Source organism: Leguminivora glycinivorella, chromosome 17, assembly GCF_023078275.1.
Source record: "Leguminivora glycinivorella isolate SPB_JAAS2020 chromosome 17, LegGlyc_1.1, whole genome shotgun sequence".
NCBI lineage: Eukaryota > Metazoa > Arthropoda > Insecta > Lepidoptera > Tortricidae > Leguminivora > Leguminivora glycinivorella.
Genome location: NC_062987.1, coordinates 3,932,512 through 3,960,237, shown reverse-complemented (window position 1 = coordinate 3,960,237; position 27,726 = coordinate 3,932,512). Strand labels below are relative to the sequence as shown.

Below are 27,726 nucleotides of genomic sequence, written 5' to 3'. Positions count from 1 at the left end.
CTCAATAAAATGTGTTAAAAAGTCTTAGAATTATTCTACATGCGTATATGCGTATAAAGGAAACGAAACGTTGGCACTCCGGATGAAAACAAAACGCATCTATGCAGCTGTTTTTGACGTTTGTCACTGTCAAATTGCCTTAGTTGTCATACTTGTCATGTCAACAAAACAAAGTGGTGGAAATCGATAAACACGAGAAAAAAGCGAGCTAAATTTGATTATGAAATAATACAAATAGATGTTACTTAACTAAATTTATCGCAATGCGGCAAGTTTTTAAGAAAAAGGTGTTATACACCGCTGTGGTGATTGTAGTTTTGATTATATTTCTGCATCCAGATATGAATGGTCATTTGACCTACGAATATATAGAAAAAGATGATATACTAAATAATTTACATTATGGGACAGCTGAGAATTTTAGTAGCAATGCGTTAAGTGAGTGTGAGTACCGTGATATTGTGTTTGACGACACTACGTTGTCGCCGGCCATCAAGGATGGAGACTTGGTCGAGGGCCATAGGATCAAAGAAGGCGGGGAGTACGCGCCGCTGGAGTGCAAGCCGAGGTTCAGTACAGCGATAGTGGTACCTTACAGGTTATTATTGGTTGATTTTTAATGTTTAAAAAAACTGAACCAAAATAATCTATACTTTTTTCTATTTTTTTTATCATTGGGAACATAGGATATTATTGAATACCAAAAAATGTATGTGTACAACTTTTGGTATTCAATAATATCCACTTACTTGAAACACTTAATCCTAGTTGCCCAGTGAGTAAAGGTAAAAAATCTGTCATAGTGCCTCATGCCCCCCAATCCTTACCAGCAGGGTGCTGACAGGGGCTGCAGTTGTGAGCGCCATGACCGATTTTTCATTTTTACTAATTGTTTTAACAATAAAAAATGTTTAATACATTGTATGAAACATGTGTATTAATCAATTCATACTCTCTTATTACAATATTTAAAATAATGTGTTGTATGTCATAAGTATCATAACCAACACAACACAATTCTATAGCAATGTACTACTTTTTTTTCTATCTTTTTTTATTAATTTATTTCATAATTTAAAAAAGGTTAAGTAAAGCTATCATAACTTTTTACAGAGATCGAGCAGAGCAGTTGCGAATGTTCCTCATCTACATGCACACGTTCCTGCGGCGACAGCTGATCCACTACCGCATTTTTATAATTGAACAGGTAACCAGAATTGTGGACTAACACTAACAAATATCTATTGTTTAGAATTGGCATCACTGGCCTGTGCATAACAGCAGCAAATATACCGAGAGGTGTAAATTGACCCAGTTTGCATTCTCTAGACGAACTGTTTGTATACTTTGTGTCATTCACAAAGATATACTATCCTGCAACCCTTGTACAGTGTACAGTGTGCGTAGCCGAATGCCCAAACGCTTCACGATTTGCTCATGATTCACGATTCGTTCATGATTCGATCACGATTCGTTAATGATTCGCTCACAATTCGTGAACGTTTCGTGAAGCATTTGTGCAATCGGCTACGCACACAGGTTTGTCTGACACATAAATGAAACATAAATTTATATATGAACTACAGAAAATAATAATATTAAAAGTAAAGTTAACCTATTAATAAAACTAAATAATTATTAATTAACTACATAATATATAACAATATTTACCTTACGCAAAAACCCCTTCCAACAGGTTGGCCTGCGGCATGAACCACATGTTTAGGATGTAAACAAATCATTTTTACAAATGGTTTTAGGATGATACAGATAAGTTTGCTGCTTCCATTTTTTTCGTATATTATTTTGGTTGTTACAACACTTGCTAATTAGTACAAAAATTGTAAAGCTGTAGTAAACTGTAGGTATGTAGTAGATATGGGAATATTGATTTGTATTAAACACGAGTTCATACTCGTATAGTAGCTACATGCATTAAGAACCATTTTAAATAAACTTTGTATTGTATACTGTCAGTAATAAAAAAAAATTACAGAGCCTTTCAAGTTTCAACGATGAGAAGCGGTTTAAAAGTAGCCCATGGTGATGTGTTTATAGATAGGTAGAATATGTCGTAAAGTCAACTGTAGGACATGAGTTCAATTGTATCATGGGTGACGAACCAGCAGCCTGTCACTCATGCTAGTTCAGACAGTGTCAGTACGTCTTGTATACTGAGACTGACTGAAATAGCATGACAGTCATGACACGTGCGTTTCCGTAAAAATACGAAGGAAACTCTTTTTGCACTACATCTGTACATATGTAAAGTAACGGTCTATCGACGAAAGGTCACACCGTAAAGCCTCCACCACACATAAAGCGTTTTGATAGCGTAGCGCAATGATAGCGGTGCGCCGGACGAACGCTGGCATTCCCCTCGCAATCCGCGCGCATTCCGCTCGCAATCCGCGCTCTTTAGTTTCCGCCGGCGTCCGCTGGGCGCAACGCCAGCGTTCGTCCGGCGCACCGCTATCATTGCGCCCCGCTAACGCTCCGCCAACGCTCCGCCTACGCTCTCAAAACGCGCATGTGTGGCCGAGCTTTAAAGGTTTACATTTTTCCTCATTAGGACATTCTTACACAGAAAGTTAACAGTGTGCCTTGACAGGTAGACTCCCGGCCCTTCAACCGAGCGAAACTGATGAACATAGGCGCGGTGGTCGCAGCCCGCGCCGGGTTCCCTTGTCTCGTCCTACATGACGTAGACTTGTTGCCGCTGAGGCCTGCCAATATATACGCCTGTACGAACAGCCCTAGGCATATGTCATCAAGTATCGACAAGTTTAGGTAAGTTAACCTATCATGGTAAAATATAAGATACATTTGACTCTCAGGTTTTTGTTAGCCTATGGTTAAATTGATGGCTAGCTAGGGTCGGAAAAGGGCATTTAAAAAAATATACCCTGTTCCGTACAACATACTCGTAGAGTTTAACGGCTCATAAACTGAATGATACTTTGACTTATGGGTCCCAAATTATGGATATGATTTCAAAATGACGGGTGTTTTTGCGAGCTTTGCTTTACGAACCAACTTTAATGGACTTACAATGTAAGTTTAATATAATGATAAGCTCGAACTAACAACACGTCTTCATGTTTAAAAGCGAACCTGAGAATATCCCTCATTACATATCTCCAACCACTAATTATACTAATCTCATTACAGATTCGTCCTGCCATACCTCGGCCTTTTCGGCGGCGCCATAGCCATAACCACGGCCCAGTTCTCAGAAATAAACGGGATGAGCAACGAATACTATGGCTGGGGCGGCGAGGACGACGACTTGTATGTGCGGCTGGAGGCGCACGGGTTGACACGGTGCCGGTTCGAACCCGCGACCAGTCGGTACCACATGCTCACACACCGGCACGACCCCAGGACTAATACGTGAGTTACTCTTATTGCCCATTTAGATTTTTTTTTATACCACGTCGGTGGCAAACAGGTATACGGCCCGCCTGATGGAAAGCGTTCACCGTAACCTATGGACGCCTGCAACTCAAGGGGTGTCACGTGCGCTTTGCCGACCCATTAGGAACTTGTACACTCCTTTTTTGAAGAACCCCATACTGTAGTTCATCGGGAATACCTCGACAGGGAGCTCATTCCACAGCCGGAACGTTCGTGGGACAAAATTCCTCTGAAACCGCACGGTGCGCGACCATTTAGGTTGTAAGGTGTGTGGATGAGCGTCCTGTCGATGGCGAGCGGTGCGATGAAAGTGGCCGTTGGCATCATGTCAAACAGTTCTTCAGAACACAACCCATAGTACAGGCGATAGAACATACATAAGGAGGCGAAGTCCCTCCTTAGACAAGGGTTCAATACCGCCTGTGAGTTTGGGATCGTCGACAATTCGTACAGCGCGTCTCTGGATCGAGTCAAAGGGTCCAAGCTGGTATCCAGGTGCTCCTGCCCAAAGGTGACAGCAGTACTCCATGTGGGGTCTAACTTACTAGATGGTACGAGAACGATACGAGTTTTATAACATTGCAGTATTTGATGGCTGTGCAAAATTGGATGTAACCTCAACAGCCCGCAATGTAACCAAAATCGCATGCGAGTTCACACGCCGTCTAAATCAGGCCTTACTTACTTAGGTACTTGGCTGGCGCTATAACCCAAAATGAGTTTTGGCTTCCAACACAACAGCACGCCATTTGTGAGTGTTTAGTAAAACGTCCCACTTTGTTGCTTACCAAGAACAAGACGAAATTTGCTTGTATCTTTATATGAATATAAACTGACGAAGCGGCTTTATAGCAATCGTGGGACATTTGACTAAACACACACCCACATTTTGCTCAACCTTGAGCGGTTAAGTATATAATAGAATAGAATAGAATAGAATAAACATTAATTCGTGGACACAGGCATGACAAAATACGAGTACACATAATAACAAGACAGAAAGTAATGAAGTGGCACGAAATGGCCTCATCTCAGCGTGTTAATAATATGTATATCGACATTATTATGTATGTCCTGCCTGAAGGGGAGGCACCTTCAGAGTATAGTCAAGATGTCCAAGGTTTTTTCTTTTGCTCCGTAGCAGGAATACGGTAATATTTGTGGTAATATTGCACTATTATGAAAAAGTTATAAGTAGGTATTACGTATAGACAGTTAGAGATTCGGTACCTACATTACCGTTTTGTTAGCGCAAATGATAGCCTCTTCCTTAAAGGAATATTTCATTGTTTAAACATAGCTAAACTTAGTCCGGAAAAAAAACTTTTTTTTTTGTTTCAGTCAAACGGTGGAAAAGTTACTAAAACACGCAAAAGACAGACTAAAAGAGGACGGGCTGAAGTCTCTGCAGTACACAGAAGTGGCCACGGTAATGCACCCTCTCTTCACTCATATCATGGTTGATCTTTAGCATATCTTTTACGGATAGTCTTTTAAAATCAGCGCTTGGTTTTATAGAAATCAGTAAGTAGTAACTAGTAGGTAAGAGTACAATGTAGATGTAATAAGCGGACGTTCATTTACTGTATTTGATGTGTTAAGTATTGGAATTCTTGGAGTAGTAGGTAGTATTAGAAGTAGATTACGTCAATCGAATTATATACTCGTAAAATCGAATTTCCAATCAATTCCTAAATAGTTCCTAGTGTTTTCACATTTGTCTTCCGCTTAAATATTGTACAATTCCGTAATGTGGATATTGTGGATCTGTAAAATGTACAACTTGCTTATTTGTTCAATATGGTACAGTCGCCATCTGATATATCAGAGCTCTCACACGCACTCTCATACAATAGGCTAGGCTAGGCTAGGCTAGGCAAATCAGCTTCTTTTTAAGAATTGTCAGAACTAATTTGAACGATTTGCTAATATGTAATAATTATGAAATTGTGCCGAGTGATGTCACGTTCAACTGATTTACTTTATATATTTCTCTCCGACTTATTAAAAATAACTTCTTTTCATGTTTTTCTTTATAATTATCTGATGCTTTTTTTCGTGCATGGATTAAAATATTTTATTATAAGTTCAGGCAAGTTGCCTATAGAATATATCAGATGACGAATGTACAATATTTTTTTATTCGTCATCAGACTTTGAAATCGTTTTTTGAGTCAGATGATTGTTTTAGCTTCTTACGAACTGTAGGTTACTGTAAGTTATGAAGTTGCCGACTGAATATCAGTTATTTAGACAATAGTAAGTGGACCCCGTAAGAATTTGATTAAAATATGTAGGTAAGTACAATATGCTGATGCTGCTCCGATTAAAATACTTACTGTTATTAAAACAGTGATCCAGTTGTAAAAATACTCATACTCTCATACTCATACTCATTTATTTATAATATTGTTACATATTACACGTCACAATTGATTTAGGTACATAGTTATTATATGGTATATTAAAATTAAAATTATTCTTAAAAGTACAATAATATTAACACAAATAAGTCTATTTGTAGAATTATTCATGGATATTAAAATTCCTAGTTATAAGAGTTCATGTAAGAAAGAGTTTCTTTAATTCGAATAGCTTCTTAAAGTACAAGGTTTATACAGTGTGGAAAAATAATCTGGTTCTGGAGGGAAAAATACCTTAAATCCTTAAGCTGGCTCATTTTACTTAAAGGACACTTTTCTTTATTTTAAAAAACCGGCCAAGAGCGTGTCGGGACTGTCGGGCCACGCTCAGTGTCGGGTTCCGTAGTTTTCCGTATTTTTCTCAAAAACTACTGAACTAATCAAGTTCAAAATAATTTTCCTAGAAAGTCTTTATAAAGTTCTACTTTTGTAATTTTTTTTCGTATTTTTTAAACATATGGTTCAAAAGTTAGAGGGGTGGGGTGAGAGGGGGGGGGTTGACACACACACACACACACACACACACACACACACACACACACACACACTTTGTTTTCCTTTAGGAGCGATTATTTCCGAAAATATTAATATTATCAAAAAACGATCTTAGTAAACCCTTATTCATTTTTAAATACCTATCCAACAATATACCTATCACACGTTGGGGTTGGAATGAAAAAAAATATCAGCCCCCACTTTACAGGTAGGGGGATTAAAACATTTTTTCCATTTTTTATTTTTGCACTTTGTTGGCGTGATTGATATACATATTGGAACCAAATTTCAGCTTTCTAGTGCTAACGGTTACTGAGATTATCCGCGGACGGACGGACAGACAGACATGGCAAAACTACAAGGGTTTCTAGTTGACTACGGAACACTAAAAAAGACCAAAACTTATTTTATTCTATTATATTTGAGTATTTATTCAGGATAAAATTTCTCTCTCACTACGGTGTTTTTAGGGTTCCGTAGTCAACTAGGAACCCTTATAGTTTCGCCATGTCTGTCTGTCCGTCTGTCCGTCCGTCCGTCCGTCCGTCCGTCCGTCCGTCCGCGGATAATCTCAGTAACCGTAAGCACTAGAAAGCTGAAATTTGGTACCAATATGTATATCAATCACGCCAACAAAGTGCAAAAATAAAAAATGGGAAAAAATGTTTTATTAGGTTACCCCCTACATGCAAAGTGGGGGCTGATATTTTTTTTCATTCCAACCCCAACGTGTGTTATATTGTTGGATAGGTATTTAAAAATGAATAAGGGTTTACTAAAATCATTTTTTGATAATATTAATAGTTTCGGAAATAATCGCTCTTAAAGGAAAAAAAAGTGCGTCCCCCCCCTCTAACTTTTGAACCATATGTTTAAAAAATATGAAAAAAATCACCAAAGTACAACTTTGTAAAGACTTTCTATGAAAATTGTTTTGAACTTGATAGGTTCAGTAGTTTTTGAGAAAAATACGAAAAACTACGGAACCCTACACTGAGCGTGGCCCGACACGCTCTTGGCCGGTTTTTTTTCTTTATATGATATGCAAGTTCTTCTTTGCTTGTCTGCATTTTTTGGCAAAGTTGGCGAACCTTAAATATGGCGTCCGTAGTTCCCCGGCCAGGTATAAACCGAGATTGGTTCTCTGTTACCTCACTCTCTTCTTTTATTCTTCTCGCTACCACCCCCCATATCTTCATACCATGTGACATGCATGAGCTTTATTCCCCGATAGTTGTTGCAATCCTGTACACTGTCAGTCATAATTCATAAGTTTACTAAAGTAAGTAGCTCCTCCAGCGTTCTTTTATGTTTTTGTCAAAATCTTTCCTGCTTCGTCTTTCATACATTTTATTGATCTCTTACATTCCTCTCCGGCTTTCTTGCTATTCTGGGAAGGTTGTGGCCCAAACACTACAACACTATTTTTGACTCTAAGGATTAAATTTTCACTGACAAATTTAGAATTGTTTTCACGCATTGCTGGACGGTAGCACAGTATAATAAAGAATACTATCGTACAGTATGGCCAGTCCCGCACCCCGCTGAAAGTGCCGCCCTCCCCCTTCGGTTACCTCACACGCAAGCTCACAGTTACCGCCTGTCAAGAACGCGAACAGACTAACCCCTTTATTCATAAACGTACTCTAAAGTTATCAAGCCGATAAAGTTCGTTTGTCCCTTTCCGACGTATTGGTGTGATAGAAAAGGACAAACGAACTTTATCGGCTCGATAACTTTAGAGTACGTTTATGAATAAGGGGTAAGACTGTATGCTAGGAACGCACCTCTTTCATATACATATTTGATCGCCATCAGTGTCCGAGAGGTGACTGTTGGATAAGTGTAAAAGTACCTAGATATAATCTAAATGTGTTTAGTTACATATCAAAGGTGTTCGGTATGTTGTTGTTTATATTTAAGTATTCTATTGAATGCCGACACGATTATTAAATGATCCGAGACCTGACTGTTATTTACATGAGATGACTTTGCCTCCTTCATATGAATTAACTTTATTATAAAATAATAATATCGGGTGTTTTCTGTAACACGAACAAATAATTTAACAATATAATTTTAATTAACGAGTTTAAAAAAATATGAAGTTCTTCTATTTTCTCTTTATTACAAATCAGTGGCGGTACAGCCATATAAGCCCAAAAGCCGGGCTTGCCCTAACATTTTTAAAATCGCGCGCTAATATTAGATATTATTAAGTTCTCCATAAGTGAAGCTCACGGCCGACCGACCATACGGTACAGACCACAGCATGTTGCCATGTTTTGCCGTGGCGCTAGTGCAGCGCGGAAGAGCACGTTCACTACGTTCAGCTATATCTTGCTCGCTCGCACTCGTTGGCTTGCAATGGGGCTTGCTCTTGCATCCTTTTTTTCCTAGCTTTTAGCCTACATTCTGCCTAGCAACTTATATAACTATTTGTAGGTATATATAGAACATTTGTTCCACGATTTAAGCCGGGCTTTTGGTATGAAGTGAGGAACAAGATTGAGCGCGCGTTTGATTGACAACTTCAAGTGTATTATTATTTAGTCGAAAGTTTTATTTGCGTTAAGTGAATGTGCTCTTCTTCGTTTTCTTGTTATTAAGTGTTTAATTCGTTTAAAAATCCAATTGACAATGGATGAATTTGTTCCTTGTGACGGTGACAAATGCGTGGTACACATATTACTCGACGAAGGCAAGGTAAAGTAGTTAAATTTTGCCCAAAAACGAGACATTATTTCCGCGCGAAAACCAACGCCCGGCTTGTGTATTTCTCAGAAAAGTGCGGCGCGTAATAGAACATTTTGTAGGGCTGTGAGTTCGAAAATTGAAGATTAAGTAGTTAGATATTGCCAAAACGTACCTTTCGGCTTGCCTCACTTTGAAACCCTAGGCACGCCACTGTTACAAATAATAAATATCCAACCACCAGCATTTCTAATGTTTCGGGTGTCCATGGGCGGCAGTCGATCGCTTACTATCAGGCGACCTGTCTGCTCGTTTGCCTCCTATTTCGTACAAAAATATTTGTTTGCAACGTTTTTCACGTTAACAATAAATTCGCAATACATTTGAGATTATACTTTAAAATATATAAAACAGTTATTTTTAAAAGTCGCATAACAAATTGTTCGTCAAGATGAGGAGTCTCGTAGGTTAAATTTATTGCTCCTGTCCTGCTACAGGACACACCCTGTATATTATATTAATTAATCGAATATAACTAAAGCTAGCAGGTAAGGAGCATTTCTTTTTTTTTTGCCACTCTTATGAAGTGTGATATTTTTGAAAAAAAAAATGCTGTTTCTACTCAGAATTACTAGCCTTTTCAATCCTAGTAGTTAAAAAAATTGTCCCATACGATTTTTTCTTATTTTGTTACCATTTTCCGTACATGTTGTATGGGGTAACAAAAGAGGAAAGCAACAAAAATGTATGGAAATTCAGGGACACTTTTTGTCTCCCAGTGAGATTGAAAGTACTCGTGATTCTGAGTACAATTGACCTAAAATTCCTTAAAACAATAAAAAAAAATTGGCAAAAAAAAAAGAAATGCTCATATATGGATATTACGTTTGGATGTAATTGATTGATAAATAATGTGTTTGTGGGTAGGTAAAAGATTTAACCAAGTGTTGGCCCAACACTTGAAATACAAATATTCATTACTAACAAAAAGTTACAAGTCGTGTTTTACATGATCTCATAATCTACAGGTGATTATTTAAGTAATGTTAAATCAGTATAAATAATTTACAACTTTAATGAAACAGGATAAATTAACCTTTTCAGTTTTATTTTCACAATGCAACGCAATTATAAATTATTGTTTTGAGATAATAATATTAGGTTGAATGTTTTTATGTTAATGTTTTGGTCAAATGTTGGGGCTAAAGACTCCTAAGGTACTTAAAGCGAATTAGGTATTAAATTGTGATTTTGAATAGAAATTTCGATAGTCATGTAGATAAGTAAGAATACTACCTGTATTTAAGATTACATGTAAATGTAACGTAAGTGACCATTTCATTGCGTGTTTATTTGTTTATGACGCGGATGCAAGCATTAATTTGTCTCCACATTTGTAACTTTTGACCCTACATTTTGTGTTTTGGTCACTTGTGGTCTGTTCTACCGTGGAATTGCCCCTCGTAGGTGGTTTTCCACCGGCAGGGCGTGAATGAGCAGAGCGGGGAGGGAATTGCAATTTGTATGGCATTTTTTCAATTCTCGCCCAGCGCATCTTCGGTGGAAATAGTATAAAGATGACTGGGATGTGCGGGACTTTAATTGAGATATTTGTACATACATACATACATACATACAATCACGCCTGTATCCCATAAAGGGGTAGGCAGAACACATGAAACTACTAAAGCTTCAGTGCCACTCTTGGCAAATAAGATATTTGTTAGTGTAAAAATTAACTGTTTTGCTTCCGATTTAAAGTATAAATTAACTCTGATGGTAGTTTTCCACCGGCAGGACAAGACGAAAAGTGGCTTATCGCGGAGAGGAGTGGATTGCCGGTGGAAAACCACCTTCAGGGCGATTTCAATTCCCTCCCCGCTCTGCCCATTCACGCCCTGCCGGTGGAAAACCACCTTTATTTGTTACATACTTTATTAATATAAGTCGAATGCTTGAAATACTAGTAAATATAATTAAGGTACCTGAGATGTGGTATATAATAAAATTATTGCTTGGGGATAGTCGAAATGGTCTTTACCTACTTAAGAGTAATAAGTAAAAAAAAACTCGGTGCGGAGGTAGAAGGGCTCTATGCATGATGTAGATAGGTACATGACGGTTTTTTTTCCCAGGTATTACCACTACTTTGAAAAATTCTCGTATCTTACACTGCTAGGTACTCAAAATTGAACGAAACGCAGTTACAGATGTAGTGCGAAAAGGGTTTCCTTCGTATTTTTCCGGAAACGTTCGTATTTGTCATGCTAGTTCAGTCAGTGTCAGTACCTACATCTTGTACTGCTGTGTCTGACTGAAATAGCATGGCTCATTCGTACGTTTCCGTAACAGTACGAAGGCAAATCTTTTCACACTACATCTGGTAGCCGAATGGCATTTCCGCGACGAGAAACGAAAACGAAACGCCGCGAAAGGTAGTCTGGCTCTGTCGCGCCAATAAGCAAGAGCGATAGAGATAGATGTCTACAAGCCTTTCTTGAGCGTTCGTGCCATTCGGCTACGTACCCTGTTCAAATAATTGACAGAACAAGTTTTATTCAATGTACATAGTGACAAAATGTCCTTTGGTTATAATACTTATAATATAAATATATTAAATCCATGAAAACTTGTCTAAAGACTATTGTTTTCAAATATCGCTCAATGTATAAAATACTCGAATAAGTTTAACAATAACTTATGTATAGCGACCTGCTAAGCAGTCGACTGTTCCTTTCGTAGGATGTGTGATACAAAGTCAAAGCTACATTAAATATTTTGAGACTTTTGGCCGAATCAGAACGTGTAACCGAAATACATGGTGTTGCAGTCTACATGCTAGGTGCTTGACGGGGTACAGATTTATTTATTTATTTAATCATGATGTAGTGCGTGCAAATGGTGCAAAAATAGCTAATTTAGTCGTTACAAGATAAATGGGTACATGAATATCAAGCTAGTGTGTATAGAAACGATAAAAATCATGTATATTGCTTTATTGAGAAACATTATATTTTCTGATACTTAAATAAATTTTATGACGCTTAAATATTTTTGATTTACTTCCCTACATTCGTCACATTTTTGTAAATAATATGGATACTTATGTACACTTGTACAGTCAGCTATATTATTACTATTATTAGCTTAATATCTTTCCATACTATATACTATCTTCTATGTAGGCAAACATATTCTCTCATGTATACTGTAAACTGTAAGTAGGCCTGAAGCCTTGGTCGTTCAGGCCCGCGATGTCTGTATCTTTTGGGCTGTAAATATACACTAAACTCAAAATACAGTAATTATGGTCTCGTGTATTATGAGCAAAGGTAATTTTGAAATTGTAGCATATTGACTACTAGTGTATTTTGAGGTCAGTGTATTTACAGCCCAAGAGGTCAGTAGGTATGGTGTGTTCACAGATGTTCGACCAGAACGATCGAGGCCTCATAGCGCCTTAGGGCCCATTTAGACGGTACGAGAACTCTCATACGAGTTTTATTACATTGCGGTATTTGATGGCTGTGCAAAATTGTACCTATGTAACCTCAACAGCCCACAATGTAACTAAAATCGCATGCGAGTTCGCACGCCGTCTAAATCAGGCCTTATTCCTACTCCCCCTCACTAAGTAAGCAGCGGCAGCGGGTAGATCACTCGCGAGGCGATACCACAGTGATTGCCGCGGTTTCTAGCTAGCTTCATGTAACCATCCTCGCCCCAGCCAATGCCCCAAGAGTTCTTGAGCAGCCAGTAGTCACCACCTGGTTGTTCTGTGCCGTATCCCACCAACAGCATCTGCAATAAAAATCATCAATTCTTAATTAATTGATTCAAATAATTCATTTAAGCCTTACCATAAATACATGATTATGTTGCGGAATTTCTACACAATTTTTTTTTCATATTGGTATATAGAATAGAACTGTCACCACGTAACATGCCATTAACCTTTTGACAATGCTAAATATATTCCTGCACCAATAGCATGATCGCGCGATAAACGATAAAAACATCGGACTATTAGTAAGTGCGATAGGGACGGCCTGATGATTTATCATTTATCGCGCGACCATGCTTGCCTACCTGCTCAGTCTTTGCATGTAGATTTAGATACCTACATTGTGTTGTCTGATCTGGATTGTCTAGCCTAATTGGCAATTCACGCTCCGTGGGGAAGCAAACACAGAAAGTTTAAAAGTTGGAACTAAATACTTATATACTTATACAGCCTCTTAATCAGTGAACGTGGATAAAAAATCCATAGTTCATTGCTACACCAGTACGAAATATGCCACTTTGCGTCCATATATCGTAGGTTTAAAAAGCTATATCCACCTCCCTTAGGTCCCTTAGGTCGTTTCGATATTTGCCGCACTTGTATCGTAAATAACTGTGATTACCGCGTGATCGAGCTCAAGGTCTGCGTCAGCGCATCCCTTGTCGTAATACACGCCGCCCAGGTAACTCTGGAAGCTGTACAGCTGGCTGTGGACGCGGACGGATGCCGGCCCGTACCGAGCGACCCATCGCTGCAGCCTCGCCTCATCGGTCGGAGCCTGTACGAAACCGGTCACTGTCACGTTGGAATATGTGACGTCATGCCTGCGAAAGTAAATTCATGTACATTTAGGGCCGGTTGCATCAAACCGTCTGTGACAACTGACAATTAAAGTGTTCGCTAAGATGTATTCTATCGTTGTTGCAACTGGCCCTTAGATGAAGTGGTTCAGTTGGTTAGAGCGGTTGGATTCCAGAAAGACGATAGATATCAGAGCTGCTGGAGGTCTGAATTTTTCAATTTTTGCTTTAGTTTGAAAATACGTCTGTAATGAGGATAAATACCTAATTATACAATTATAGTGAGGCGGTAACTGCTTACACTGCTCCGCACTGGCCCGGAATGGCGTTGTAAGGGTAGAATTCCTCCGTAGCAATGCCGCCGTGCCCTGCGACGAACGCGAAGGCCCATTCTACGTCGCCCCCGGCACAGCTGTTGTTGCCATAGAAGTATGAGCAGTCTAACAAGTGCTGCTCTGACAAAGACTCTAGCTGGCCAGTTCTCAGGAAATGTTGGGCTTCGAGAGCTCCAGTCTGAAAAATACCATATGTTTACAGTTACATGGTAACGTTCTTCGGGTTTTTAGTGTAGACTACAGAAGAGTGATTCATGTTAGGTCCATTTTAACTAGAGGTATTAAACACTATTGAACCTAGATTCAATGAAATGAAATTAATCGTAATACTTATAATAAAACGTTATATTAAACGTGACTTACAGCGCTGAAGGCCCAACCTACAGAGGGGCAATAACCCTTATATTGATCCTTGACGTCCGTTACAGCTCCTTTCGCTGTCCAGTTTAAATATGCTGGTAATTTATCCAGGCACGGGTCTTGTAAGCGAGCTGTTACTGCAGAAACCAAATTGCTGGACATGGAAAATACAAGATATTAAAAAAATCAGTAATTAGGTACCCCAAAATTACAGAAAAAAAAGGAAACTGACATTCGAAATGAAAAATTTCGACACGTACAAAAATATGACAAATTCACCAATTTTAGTATGATAAAGGGCCATAATTTTGCTTTCGTAGGGGTTTTACTGATGCATGGTAAGGTTGTCAGTGTAAAGGTCAGTTGCACCAAGTCGTTTGTCAGCGTTCGCAACATTTTAATGTATGGGAAGTTCCATTAACTCCGTCTCCGTCATAAAGCCCCGCTTGGTACCTAATTGTGGTTGATGCAACTGGCCCTACATGTACTGGTGGTTACTATTATTTTCTTAATTTAATAAATACGAACCGTTTGTCGTAATTCTCGTGAACTGCTGGAAAACTTGGCTGAACTTGTGCCTTGTTCGGAATCAGGTTTTTCTTGTTCACAACATATTTCAGATCCAAGATGTGAGTAGGATGGTCTCCCGCTAAATACTGCGTGTTGTACTCCACCTATTACATCATGCAACTATTATAGATGACATATGTGATGTGCCACGTTATAGGTAGATTTTGGTGGATGGCTAGAAAGCCATCCAGACGACGACGGAGACGAGACGGAGAACCGTCCGCAAGGTACCTTTCACCAGTGCCGATGCCGGCCCGGGCAACCGAGCATTCGATCAGTGTACCTATTCGGGGTAGAGTAAGATATAAATTTGGCGGCCAAATTTTAGTCATTGAAAGAAAAAAAAACCGGTCAAGTGCGAGTCGGACTCGCTCACCGAGGGTTCCGTACAAACTTTTAATAGTTGAATCATCAAAAGTCTGAACTCTACAGAGATTTGACTAAATCCCTCAAGACTCAATTTCCCACATAAGTAATATTTTTATATACCTACAATTTTATTGTTAGACAACGTCCAAATAAAATCAAGACTATTCGACATCAATAGTTTACGACTTACGACATGTCGCAAGGACGCTCCTGAACCGACCTCATTATAAATCAGGAAAAATGTAGAATGTAGGAAATGAGCGTTCAACGTACAGCGACATCTATCGGCAAATTGAGTAAACTAATGTGCGCGACCTAGTATGGAAGACGATTTTTATGGAATAATTGATTTTTGCGTGAACCGATTTTAACCATTTTGCCTCTATTTGAAAGCAGGTAATTTTATTGTTATTTTGTTAAAAAATACAGGTACCTACAATAAACACCCGCAAGGGTGTTGAAATTGAAAATGTAAATATGAAAGGATTTTTATAAATAAAAAAAAAAGTTTTCAAGATACGTGTATAATTTTATTTTTCCTGTAATATTCATTATAATAGCCATGTTTGGTGAAATTTTCGTAAATTTATGTTGGTAAACTTCGGAGATAAGGGAACGGTGTTTTTTTTTTACATTTTCCTTCATAATTCTTTTTTTTTCCACAACAAAATAATTATAAAAAATAGTTTTTTGATATGTACAATTTGAGCTCTTTCTAACGATACGCCACTTGACTTAGTTCTTGATATTTACAATTTACCCCACTTTCATATTGGCCATTTTGTATAATTAATATTAATAAATAAAAAACTTAATCCTTTACTTTTGTAGAGGTTAACAATGTTCATAACTATTCCAAATTTCAAGTCGATAGCATAAGTAGTTCTCGAGATATTTAGAAATGTGACAGACGGACAGAGTCGCACCATAAGGGTTCGTTTTGCCCCTCCCCCTACTACGATTTGGCGCCAGGAGCGGCCACTCTACTCCCTCTAACATTGGGCGTGGAATGTGATCGTCATCAGGTCCGTTACGAGACCCTTGGTAACTTTGTAAAAAACAGTAGTTTCTTGAAAATACGCAGGTTTTTAACTTGAATAATATTTATGAATAATATCACCGGCACAAGTAGCCTTCTGGGGACCACTGCGTGCGATACGAGCAACTACAGCCTGTCAGTCAGAAACAAAAAGTGACAGACCCGAAAGACTAGGTCGTTATCGTCCGGAAAACTGTAGGCAGCCGGTCCATTAGGACATAGCTGGGAGATTTCGCTGTTTTGGTACATACTTATGCCCACTCAACTATAATCACTACCTATTCCAACCCACGTGGGTTGGCATCTTCAGGAGATACCCAAGGTAATAGTTATGTAATGTAGGTAAGGTGTGACTTACCTTTAACACTTTCCACACTTCTTGGAACGCGATGGCGCACGCGCTCGCCACTAAGACGATCAGCAGCAGCACCGCAATTTTCATGGCTTGAAAATATATTTAAATAGGTAATTCAGCAAAACTTTTATGACACGAAAGTACATTGTTATGCAAGTTTGAGAAAATTTTCTTGCAAGTTACCAATGAGAACATTGTATATCAACAGTTGACGATCGCTTCATTTGATGTTTGAGTTAGGTACACACTCGCGTTTATTATTCATCAAATGCCAGTCTTCTTGGCACCCTACCAAACGAACAGGACCTGGGCCAATTTATTTAGCTGTAATACCTAGGTACCAATTTTCATTTAAGTTTTTTTAAATTATTTTATTCGTTTTCCGTTGTCTCATACAATATCGTAATACAATTTGAGTCAAACTTTTAACCCTAACACCACAAATTCAACATTGTATTAGTCAAGATGAGGCTTGGAAAGCACAACTAATGTTTATTATTCCTTGATAGCCTTTAGGTTTATGTACCTCAGTAACTTCATTGACTGCCAATTAGTAACATTATTTAATATGATAATTTTTAAGAAAAAATATACTGCCGCCTTTGGGGTTCTAGTGAAAGCTACTTGCGAATGTTTGATTATGTAGAAATGTGTAGGTATTTTTTAAAACTGCTTTTAATGCTTTAATTATTTGATGGCAACACAAATGAATATACGTATAACGTTAAGGTTTGAGTTTCCTGAATTCCTCATGAATCCGATTATAAGAAATCGAAGCTTGACAAAATTTGACTTGAAAACTCAATATTCTTAATAAACATAACTAAATAATTGTCACTGTTCTGAACTTTAATGCATGCTGTTCTTATAAAAATACCAAAATCACTATAAGTGTGCCGTTCAGCTTCAAGGAGTTCCGTTCTGATCTTCATCAGCAGTTCCACTGCATCAAATGTCACTGTTCTGGATGTTGCATGCTGTTCTTATAAAAATACCAAAGTCATTATAAGTGAGTCGTTCAGATTTGAGGAGTTCGGTTCTGACCACCATCAGCTGTTCCACTGCACCAAATGTCACAGTTCTGGACGTAAGTGCATGCTGTTTTTATAAAAATACCAAAGTCACTATAAGCGTGCCGTTCAGTGACTATAAGTGAGTCGTTCAGATTTGAGGAGTTCGGTTCTGACCACCATCAGCTGTTCCACTGCACCAAATGTCACAGTTCTGGACGTAAGTGCATGCTGTTTTTATAAAAATACCAAAGTCACTATAAGCGTGCCGTTCAGACTTGAGGAGTTCCATTCTGACCATCATCAGCAGTTCCACTGCACCAAATGTCACTGTTCCGTACGTAAATGCATGCTGTTCCTTTAAAAACACAAAAATCACCATATGTAGGTATGCCTTTCAGATTTGAGGAGTTCCCTCGATTTCTGCAGGATCCCACCATCAGAACTGGGTTCTGAGAAAAATGGGACCAATCTGTATGCATATACATTCAATCAAAAAAAAATTCAAAATCGGTCCAGTAACAACGGAGATATCGTGGAACAAACATTTAAAAAAATATACAGACGACTTAACTTGAGAGATTTGAGGCGGCGGTTAAAAACTTACTTTCGATGGCCTGACAAGTACGCGCAGAACGTGTAGATCGGTCGAACCTTCGTCCGCGAATGTACCTAATTATTTATTAATGTCTTCTATATTTATAATATATTATAGGTAGGAATTATAGGAAAAATATTATTTTTTCCCCAACGGGTTAGGTTAGGATGGTGATACATCTCCCCGCAGGTTGCTCACCTCGTCGTGGTGGAGGGGCTTAAGTAGTAACCGTGGCTTGGTCACCCACGGTGAAGCGAAGAGGTAACCAGGCCCCGTAGCCGAATGGCATTTCTCCGACGCCAAACGAAAGCGATACGCCGCTGGCTCTGTCGCGCCAATACGCAAGCGCGATAGAGATAGATATCTACTAGCGCTTCGTTTTGTGAGCGTTTCGTGAGCGATTGTGCCATTCGGCTAGCCACCCAGGGCCGGCTTGTTGCTGGGCGAGCTGGCCCGAGGAGGATGCTCCAAGTGGGCTTGTAAAGCCCACTCTACAACTATCTCCACTCCACATCTATCAACTATCTCCACTTAAAAAAATCACGTCAGTTCGTCGCTCCGTTTTGCCGTGAAGGACGGACAAACAAACAGAGTACACACTTTCCCATTTATAATATTAGTATGTATATTATAAGGTGGTGGTTTTATATGACTGCTAATAAATTTGGTCATATTTTATAATATCTATAAAATTGTGTAATTTTATTACATGTGTCAACATTTTTTTATAAGTACTACCGGAGTAAATGTTTACTCATTTGATTTTCATGGTACAAATGCAGATAAAAGCGAACACGTCGTTTTTCCTTCAGAACTTTGCAGATTATTTCCCGCTTTTGGTATTTATTTAATCATTAAACGCATTTACATTATAATAATATGTATGTGGTAGAAATCCCAGATATCAGGTTGGTTTCTACATTCAGGTTAAAAATAATTTTCCCTTTAAATCTCTATTTAAAGGCACAAATGTATTGTAGTCATATTATTTAATAATTGAGCAGCGCGTTCAGAGTTAGTGAGTCATTAGGCAATGAAAATACATGATATATTTGTAGGAATATTTTGCCTAAACTAAAAACAAAGGTGAGTGAAAAGCTTTGTTAATTAATCTTCTAAAAATAGTATAATTAAATTTAAACATTATTTTAGGATCCAATTGAATTGATCCAACCCTGAGGTATTCATTCAGGGTAGGCATATACCAACCCCTCTACCACAACCTGCCTTGTTGCGCGCGAGTCCATACCTACTTGAAGTCGCGTTTGAAGTATGGATTCGCGCGCGACAAGGCAAGTTGTGCCAAAGGGTCAGATACAAAAGCATGTATGTTTTGGAGTTAGTAACCCTTGCATAAGTTGTTGCTTATTACTTATTAGTTTTAAATAATTCTCATTTCATTACCTATTCGTACCCAGCAGTCGTAGCTAACGCCGTGTCTTGCGTGGGCCGTCGCGTCTCATACTTCCATATCGATAAGGTTTGATTTCGTATGCGTCTCATCGCCGTCGCCTACGCAAGCCACGGCGTAAGACAAACTACAATCGTTCACGCTCTGTAGTCTATCGTAGTTAGTAGGTATCCGATCCGTAGCGTAAAGGTCTCCCCAAAGCTATCGACGCGGAATCGGCTTTCGCCGATCAATACGATCTGCTCGTTTGCTTTTTTTTTCGTTTTTTTTTTAAAATCGCTCGTTAGTATGAACATGTGTACGCCAGCGTTCAGCGACCATGGACCTTATGCTTATATTTGACATTATTTGTTCAGGAGTCATGAAGTGTCCGGGCTTGCTCCTGTGCGTTGCGGTGTCTGGCGTTGTCTGCTTCCACAGCTTTGACTTGGTGCGACAAGAGTGGGAGAGTTTTAAGGTAAACTTACATTTGCTTCAAGGTTACCTACACAGATTTATTACAGACTAGCTTTTGCCCGCGGCTTCGCTCGAGTAAAAAGAGACAAAAAGTAGCCTAATATGTCAATCTCCATCCCTTCAAGTATCTCCACTTAAAAAATCACGACAATTCGTAGCTCCGTTTTGCCGAGAAAGACGGACAAACAAACAGACACACATACTTTCCCGTTTATAATATTAAGTAGGTATGGATATGTTGTGTTGTATGTTTCATACAGGCAAATTTTCTTTCGCTTCATATTTCAGCATTGATCTCATAATGCTTATATACTAAAATACATTTCCAATTACAAAAAGTTTTACAAATTAAGACCAATTTACAATGAGCTTAATACGTATGGGTACGCCGATTTGTGCAAGATTGTCCCTTACATATTTATTATCAGCACAATTATCTTTCAGCTGGAGCAGAAAAAGCAGTACGCATCATTGAAGGAGGAAAGAGAACGCATGAATATATACGTCGATAACAAATTCAAGGTGGCCAAGCACAACCAGGCACATGCCCGGGGGCTCACATCGTTCACGCTCGCTCTCAACGCGTTGTCTGACTACTACCCAGAGGAACTACAACGCATGCGCGGCTACAAACCGTAAGTACACCTCGGACAATGGCCATCAAATTATATAAAAGAAGCGCGTTCCTACGTACAGAGCCTAGTTAAGCTCGTGTTGGTTAACGCGTACCTACCATGTTTATATGAGTGAGATATGGCGGTAACTGTGAGGTAGCCGAGAGTGGGTGGGCGGCACTTTCAGCGGGGAGCGGGAGTGGCCATACTGTACGATATACGACCTGTACCTACAGGAGACCAACCCAAAAAAGCCAGCCGGTTTTCAAAAGCTTTAAGTAGGAGATTCGTTCCTGCATTCATCGGCCAATGATATGTACAAAATTATTGTGTAAGTTGATTCTTTTTGTCGCCAGCAAAATTACTCGTCCCGCCGGTGGCACCTTGCAAAACAGCTTCCCCGATAATCTGCCTCTGGCCGTGGATTGGGTTTTCAAAGGAGCCGTGACGGAGGTCAAGGACCAGGGCACATGCGGCTCTTGCTGGGCATTTAGTGCCGTAAGTTCAATATTTCGCTTTTTTGTCACAACAAATTAATATTAGTCGTTTTTCGGTAAAGGAACTAATCTTCATAAGAGCGGACAAATACCAGTTTATTATATGAATTGTAAGATCGATTGCAGTTATTTTCGTACAAGCCAGTGACTATGCCAATGCCGTGGCAAATATCGGTGATAATGATAACTCAAGGAAATTGATGATGACAGACACATAGAGGGCTCCAGAATCCAACAAACAACGCCTACGTGTTTTAAAGCTACTTAAAATATGCTATTATCAAATACGAATTTTGGCAAACTATAAAGAAAGGTCTAAAAACGACCACTTTTGATAACTAGATACTAGATAGACATGTTATTTTTTCCAGACTGGTGCCCTCGAAGGGCAGTATTTCCTGAAAACAGGAGGATTGATTTCATTATCGGAACAAAACCTGCTTGACTGTTCTGAATTCTACGGAAATGTTGACGGCTGTGTTGACGGAGGTCTTCCGAATGATGCCTATACTTACGTTGCAGCCAATGGTGGTGTTGATAAGGAGAAATTATACCCTTATAAAGGAGTTCAAGGCCTGTGCAGGTACATATATTTACCGGTATATATATTTATTTATTAATTTATTTACATACATAAATACATACAATCACGCCTGTATCCCATAAAGGGGTAGGCAGAACACATGAAACTACTAAAGCTTCAGTGCCACTCTTGGCAAATAAGGGGTTGAAAGAAAACGAAAATGTGACATTGTAGTGACAGGTTGCCAGCCTCTCGCCTACGCCACAATTTATCCCATTATTTATTTAGCATAAATAGGTACGTACATTCTGCGAAGTACCTAACGCCTGATTCAATCGAGCCGGCTGTTGGCAACCTCTATCAGTTGTAATAATATGTTAAACGCAGCATTGACTCAAAGCAACCAGTGCAACTGATAAAATTGAGAGATTTATTTTACCTAGTTAGTTTATTGTAACCTGTATTGGGCTTTTTCCGCAAGTCGACAACCATTGTGTCATATTTTGCGTAAAATATTTGACTTTATTTCCTTGCATGTTTGCTAAGCACCTTAATGGCCCACTGACTGTTGTTGTTTGGCACATCAACGCGAACATTTAACGTTCTAACTGACAGTGCTGACAGGCTGTGGGCCTCCGGCAGGCTGATAGTCAGTTGGGCCGATAGCGGGAATATCGATGAAGAATTTATATTGCAACAGTATCGCTCCAGTTACCAAATCTCTCATCCTCGATTTCCCGATTCCCAGACTTTGTCATCATGTAGAACAATAAGAGTATAATTACCGTATTGCTTTTCACAGGTATAACCCTAAATACTCCAATAACATGACCGTTAAAGGCTTTAAGGATCTTCCTTACGCTGACGAAGGTGCTCTCCAAGATGCGGTAGCAAATATAGGCCCAATATCCATCGGTATGGATGCCAGTCTAGATAGTTTTGAACTCTACAAAGACGGAGTGTACTTCGACAAGGACTGCACTTCTACAAATCTGGATCATGCGGTAAAACCCAATATATATCGCATTATCGACCAATCAGAGACAGTTATTACAAACAATTGGTTGCCAGGAAATTCGATGTTGATGCAACGGTGAACAACGCTATTAACATTAATTTTAACTTGAATGATGATATTATTCGTCCATTGATGATGAAGATGATGACATAGAAAAAGTATTGTATACAACAGTGATATAATTATGCTTTTCACTCTCGTAACGTACTATTAGGCCACTCAGCAAGCTGCGTGGCCTAAACATGGTACTCGACTGCAAAGCTCTGTATTATATCACGATTGTATAATAGTTATTTGTTATACAAGGGGGCAAAGTTGTATTTTAACGCCGAGTGTGGAATTGATAAACGAGCAAGTGAAAGGATTCTATAGTTGAACCACGAGCGAAGCGAGTGGTTCTAGAATAGAATCCTGAACTTGCGAGTTTTTTAACACACGAGAAGTAAAATACATTTGCACCCGAGTGTAACACAAAACTTTTCCCCTCACTATAGTGAAGAAACTAAAACGCAAAAAATGCGTTTATCACTGCTTCCACTAGTTCCATAGGTGGTAAATCATCTTTATTACTAGATTCACCTACTTTTATCAATTTTGAAGCAGTTAATCTGACTTTATTCAAGGTCAAATTACTTTACCCACTAGTGGATAAAAATAATAGGTATTATTTTTTTATTTTTTCATTATACCTACCCATTTGAGACTGTTCGTGTAAACGTTAAAAAAATCACTAATTAAGGACTAGGTAGTTATAATATTTAGAGCATGATTTGACAGTAATGTGATACTATACAGCACAACCACGGATAATTTTACTAATTCTGTTGCGGTACAAATTCACGAGAAACAAATGTACTTTTTGTACTTACGTTTAAAAAAATGTACCTTTATGGTTTCGGAGTTTTGACACAGGGGCCGTGCCAGGAAGTACCTATTTAGCACGACCACAACCCATGTCAAAACTCCGAAACTATGCGAGTTTTTTTTAAAAAGGTAAGTACAAAAAAGTACTTTTTTTTGTGAATTTGTACTGCAACATAAATTTAAAAACTCATTAAATATAATGTGGTCGTGCCAGGGAGTACCTACCTAGCACGACCACGGCCCCTATGTCGAAACTCCAAAAACATAAGGGTACATTTTATTAAACATAGGTACAAAAAAGTACATTTTTTTCGTGAACTTGTACCGCAACAGAATTAATAAACCCATCCGTGGTATCACGCAAATATAATGATGTTTTATACTCGTAGGTGCTGGTAGTAGGATACGGCACGGAGTACCCAGGTGGTGACTACTGGCTAGTCAAAACTCATGGGGCAAAACATGGGGTATTAACGGCTACATGAAGTTGGCGCGCAACCGCGGCAACCATTGCGGCGTCGCGACCGATGCTTCCTACCCTTTGCTTTAATTTAATACACTACAATGTATTTATTACATCTTTATTCAATTAGAAGTATAAGTTTAAAATTGATACTGACGATTAATGTTTAATAATGTTGTATAATTAATGTGTACTTAAGTGTTTTGGTTCAGCACTGTAAACTTGCATGTGATTTATAAATAAATATAAATATAATATAAATAATACAAAAAAATAAGAGATTATTTATACTTAGTAATTGTTGCGGTCTCCTATTCAAAATGTATTTAGACTTTATACATTAAGTAGGTACATAGTTAGGATAGGCTAAGTTCGAATTAAGTATAATTATTTATCAAATTGTTTAAGGTCAATACGGATGTGTGTCTGGTCTTTACATTTGGCCTGTTTACATAATGATCAGAGTAGGTATATAAAATGTTTATAGTGTTTATACATTTTACTACTAAACGCGAGTTTAAGGTAGCAAGTAGCAAATGTATCAACCTGCAAAAACACCCAAACCAAATGTAACAATTTGCCGTATGACCTCCTTACATGATTTTAACATAATTCGGTCTTAACCCAACCCACTACAATTTGTCTTAAAACTGCACTTATAACTAAATGACATGAAGACCCGTGCGGTTCTTCTCACGTCGTAATATGAAGTAAGAGACAGATATTCAGTAACGTGTTCTTCTGTCCCTGTTCCGCACGTGGTTCGCGAGACACAGACCAAACACCACCGCTACCAGCTGGAAAGAAAAAGTTACTTTATTTAATCTGTGGTATGACGGAATGCACAGAAGCCAAAATGATCAATAAAATGATGTCTGTTTATATTTTTCTCACGAATTTCACTAATAATAATTGAATAATACATCCCTATATTTATAGTTAATATAAATTTGATATTCAAAATTTTCGGACGACCAGGTTTCAAATATGTACTGCTAAATGTGGCAGTTAAAGACCTTCTGTGGTAACTTTACCTTTAGGCATTACTTACATAGAAGCAAATATAATATATTTAGTGTAATAAATCCGGCCAAGAGCGTGTCGAGCCACGCTCAGTGTAGGGTTCCGTAGTTTTTCGTATTTTTCTCAAAAACTACTGAACCTATCAAGTTCAAAATAATTTTCCTAGAAAGTCTTTATAAAGTTCTACTTTTGTGATTTTTTTCATATTTTTTAAACATATGGTTCAAAAGTTAGAGGGGGGGGGACGCACTTTTTTTTCCTTTAGGAGTGATTATTTCCGAAAATATTAATATTATCAAAAAATGATCTTAGTAAACTCTTATTCATTTTTAAATACCTATCCAACGATATATCACACGTTGGGGTTGGAATGAAAAAAAAATATCAGCCCCCACTTTACATGTAGGGGGGGTACCCTAATAAAACATTTTTTTCCATTTTTTATTTTTGCACTTTGTTGGCGTGATTGATATACATATTGGTACCAAATTTCAGCTTTCTAGTGCTTACGGTTACTGAGATTATCCGCGGACGGACGGACGGACGGACGGACGGACGGACGGACAGACAGACATGGCGAAACTATAAGGGTTCCTAGTTGACTACGGAACCCTAAAAACAGTTCAAAATGACTTAAAATTTGTAAATATGTATTTTGTAGAGTGGTGATGCGTGACAGTTTCTATGAGTTATCTGTATTTGTATAATAGAAGGTAAATGTTTGTATCTGTGTAATAGAAGGTAAAGTTGCCCTATTTAATAAATATTGTAGGCTACAATACCTATGGACGGTTTAGATTGGATCAGATTAGCCAAATCATACCTCCAAAGCGGCGACGACAATGCAAACAGCACCAATAGCCGTGCTGAAGGTGGAGATGAAGTCCTCGGCCCGCCGGTTGCAGCCAGGGTAGGAGTTGAGCAGAGTGCAGGCGACGGCGCCCTCGGCGCAGCAGCTCGGCGGCAGGGACACGATGTTCGCCCCGTACGACTGCCCGCCTTCGGTGCCGCAGCAACTCAGCTGGAAGACAGTTCCATATCAGTAGGTTCCACATGGAAACATTGTGAAATATTCTTTTGATTTGAATTAACTATCAATTGTAAGCTAACGTCCTTCGAACCGGGCCGGCTTAACCTGATGCTGATGCTAGTCACATTACGTTTACTGTCATCTCCATTATGATTAAAACTTAAAACCTTACCTGTTCCCGTACCGTTCTTCCATTCCCTTATACATTAACAAATAAAATAAATAATTGAGCCTAATACGTCCCACTGCTGGGCACAGGCCTCCTCGGCTATAGTCCCCAAATTAGCCCAATGCGAATTAGCACCGATAGCATGGTCGCGCGATAAACGATAAAACATCAGGCCGTTCCCTATCGCACTTATAAATAGCGCGAAAGGGACGGCCCGATGTTTTATCATTAAAATTTATTGCGCGACCATGATTGCCTGCCAGGGATCTTCACATACCTACACCTTTGAATTTCTTCGCATATGTAAACAAGTATGCAAGTTTCCACCCGATGTTTTCATCCACCGAAAAGCTAGTGGTAAATATTAAAATGATATTTCGTACGGAAGTTCTCAGAAAGTTATTGGTATGAGCCAGAATTTTAACCTGCGACCTCCGGATTGAAAAACACACCGCTTCCATACATTATATTATTTATCATCATCATCCTCCTTGCGTTATCCCGGCATTTTGCCACGGCTCATGGGAGCCTGGGGTCCGCTTTGACAACTATATTATTTATAATGAATAAAATATATTTACCGCCGTCTCGATCTTGTGGAACTCCGTCTGGTTGTTCTGGAAGAGGTTGTTGAACTCGGTCTTGACGCTGGTGGCCAGAGAGTCGGCGTTCACGAACACCACCGTCGCCAGGGCCACCTTCAGCACCATCAGTACGATCATGAAGATCGAGTACTGGAAGCAATTGATAATTAGTGTCCGTGGCATATATTTATAAATTAATTAAAAGGTTTTGGAACTTTGACAGACAACATACTAAGTTTCTTCTGTAAGAATCAAATAAACTCTTTCCTTATATTGTTATCTTTAGCTTAAACATTGTAAAACTTTAAAGTAAAACATACCGGTGAAAATCATAACCCTCCTTTTGCGTTGCTGTAGTCGGGTAAAAAGGGGCCGCATGTGCGAATTTTCCACTAAATTTACACTCTTGGTAGTAACAATGTAAAAATAAAGGATGGGTTGATAGAAGGGATTTATTTGAGGCGTAAGATGAAAAGTATTCCGTATAACGAAGGTTGGCTCAAGTTAGATTTTTGTCTCAACTTTTTAATAATTAGTCAACCTACCCCTATAGTCAACTAGCCCCGGTCTCCCCTATATGATGGTGATGGTACTTACAGTGACAAGCATGCAGTTGCTCTCCCGTATAGCGCCGCAGCACCCCAGGAAGGCGATGAAGAACACGATGGACCCCACCACCATGGTGGCGATGGGTCCGAACTCGTACCAGCCATCGACCAGGTCCGTTATCACCGTGACCTTCAACTGGACCGCTACTCCGATGCCGAGCAGCGCAGCCCTGATAACTGAAAACAATTTAATAATGAACATTTTCCTCCTTGTGTT

At 38.9% G+C, this 27,726-nt stretch overlaps 5 protein-coding genes across 5 annotated transcripts; 3 read left to right on the top strand and 2 right to left on the bottom strand.

The window, feature by feature from the left end:
- The first annotated feature begins 160 nt into the window (after positions 1–160).
- On the top strand, positions 161–2,405 carry LOC125235441 (beta-1,4-galactosyltransferase 3-like). Its single transcript, XM_048142008.1, has 3 exons — positions 161–598; positions 1,114–1,207; positions 1,697–2,405. The coding sequence occupies exons 1-3, from the start codon at positions 264–266 to the stop codon at positions 1,724–1,726; spliced, it is 459 nt and encodes a 152-aa protein (XP_047997965.1). The 5' UTR covers positions 161–263; the 3' UTR covers positions 1,727–2,405.
- LOC125235574 (beta-1,4-N-acetylgalactosaminyltransferase bre-4-like) lies at positions 2,094–4,888 on the top strand. Its single transcript, XM_048142171.1, has 4 exons — positions 2,094–2,156; positions 2,612–2,790; positions 3,172–3,393; positions 4,759–4,888. The coding sequence occupies exons 1-4, from the start codon at positions 2,094–2,096 to the stop codon at positions 4,886–4,888; spliced, it is 594 nt and encodes a 197-aa protein (XP_047998128.1).
- LOC125235437 (procathepsin L-like) lies at positions 3,349–24,573 on the top strand. Its single transcript, XM_048142004.1, is given in 9 exon segments — positions 3,349–3,393; positions 4,759–4,846; positions 20,017–20,117; positions 20,561–20,751; positions 21,087–21,228; positions 21,599–21,810; positions 22,553–22,754; positions 24,022–24,073; positions 24,076–24,573. Coding segments are annotated over 7 exon segments (1,002 nt in total). The 5' UTR covers positions 3,349–3,393; positions 4,759–4,846; positions 20,017–20,021; the 3' UTR covers positions 24,183–24,573.
- On the bottom strand, positions 12,331–18,297 carry LOC125235439 (procathepsin L-like). The gene is made up of 7 exons (XM_048142006.1): positions 18,259–18,297; positions 16,645–16,730; positions 14,837–14,982; positions 14,312–14,462; positions 13,915–14,126; positions 13,436–13,637; positions 12,331–12,830 (listed from the first exon to the last, which is right to left on the bottom strand). The coding sequence occupies exons 2-7, from the start codon at positions 16,726–16,728 to the stop codon at positions 12,660–12,662; spliced, it is 966 nt and encodes a 321-aa protein (XP_047997963.1). The 5' UTR covers positions 16,729–16,730; positions 18,259–18,297; the 3' UTR covers positions 12,331–12,659.
- Positions 24,370–27,726, bottom strand: LOC125235440 (23 kDa integral membrane protein-like). Its single transcript, XM_048142007.1, has 4 exons — positions 27,499–27,726; positions 26,899–27,051; positions 25,942–26,139; positions 24,370–24,892 (listed from the first exon to the last, which is right to left on the bottom strand). The coding sequence occupies exons 1-4, from the start codon at positions 27,709–27,711 to the stop codon at positions 24,821–24,823; spliced, it is 636 nt and encodes a 211-aa protein (XP_047997964.1). The 5' UTR covers positions 27,712–27,726; the 3' UTR covers positions 24,370–24,820.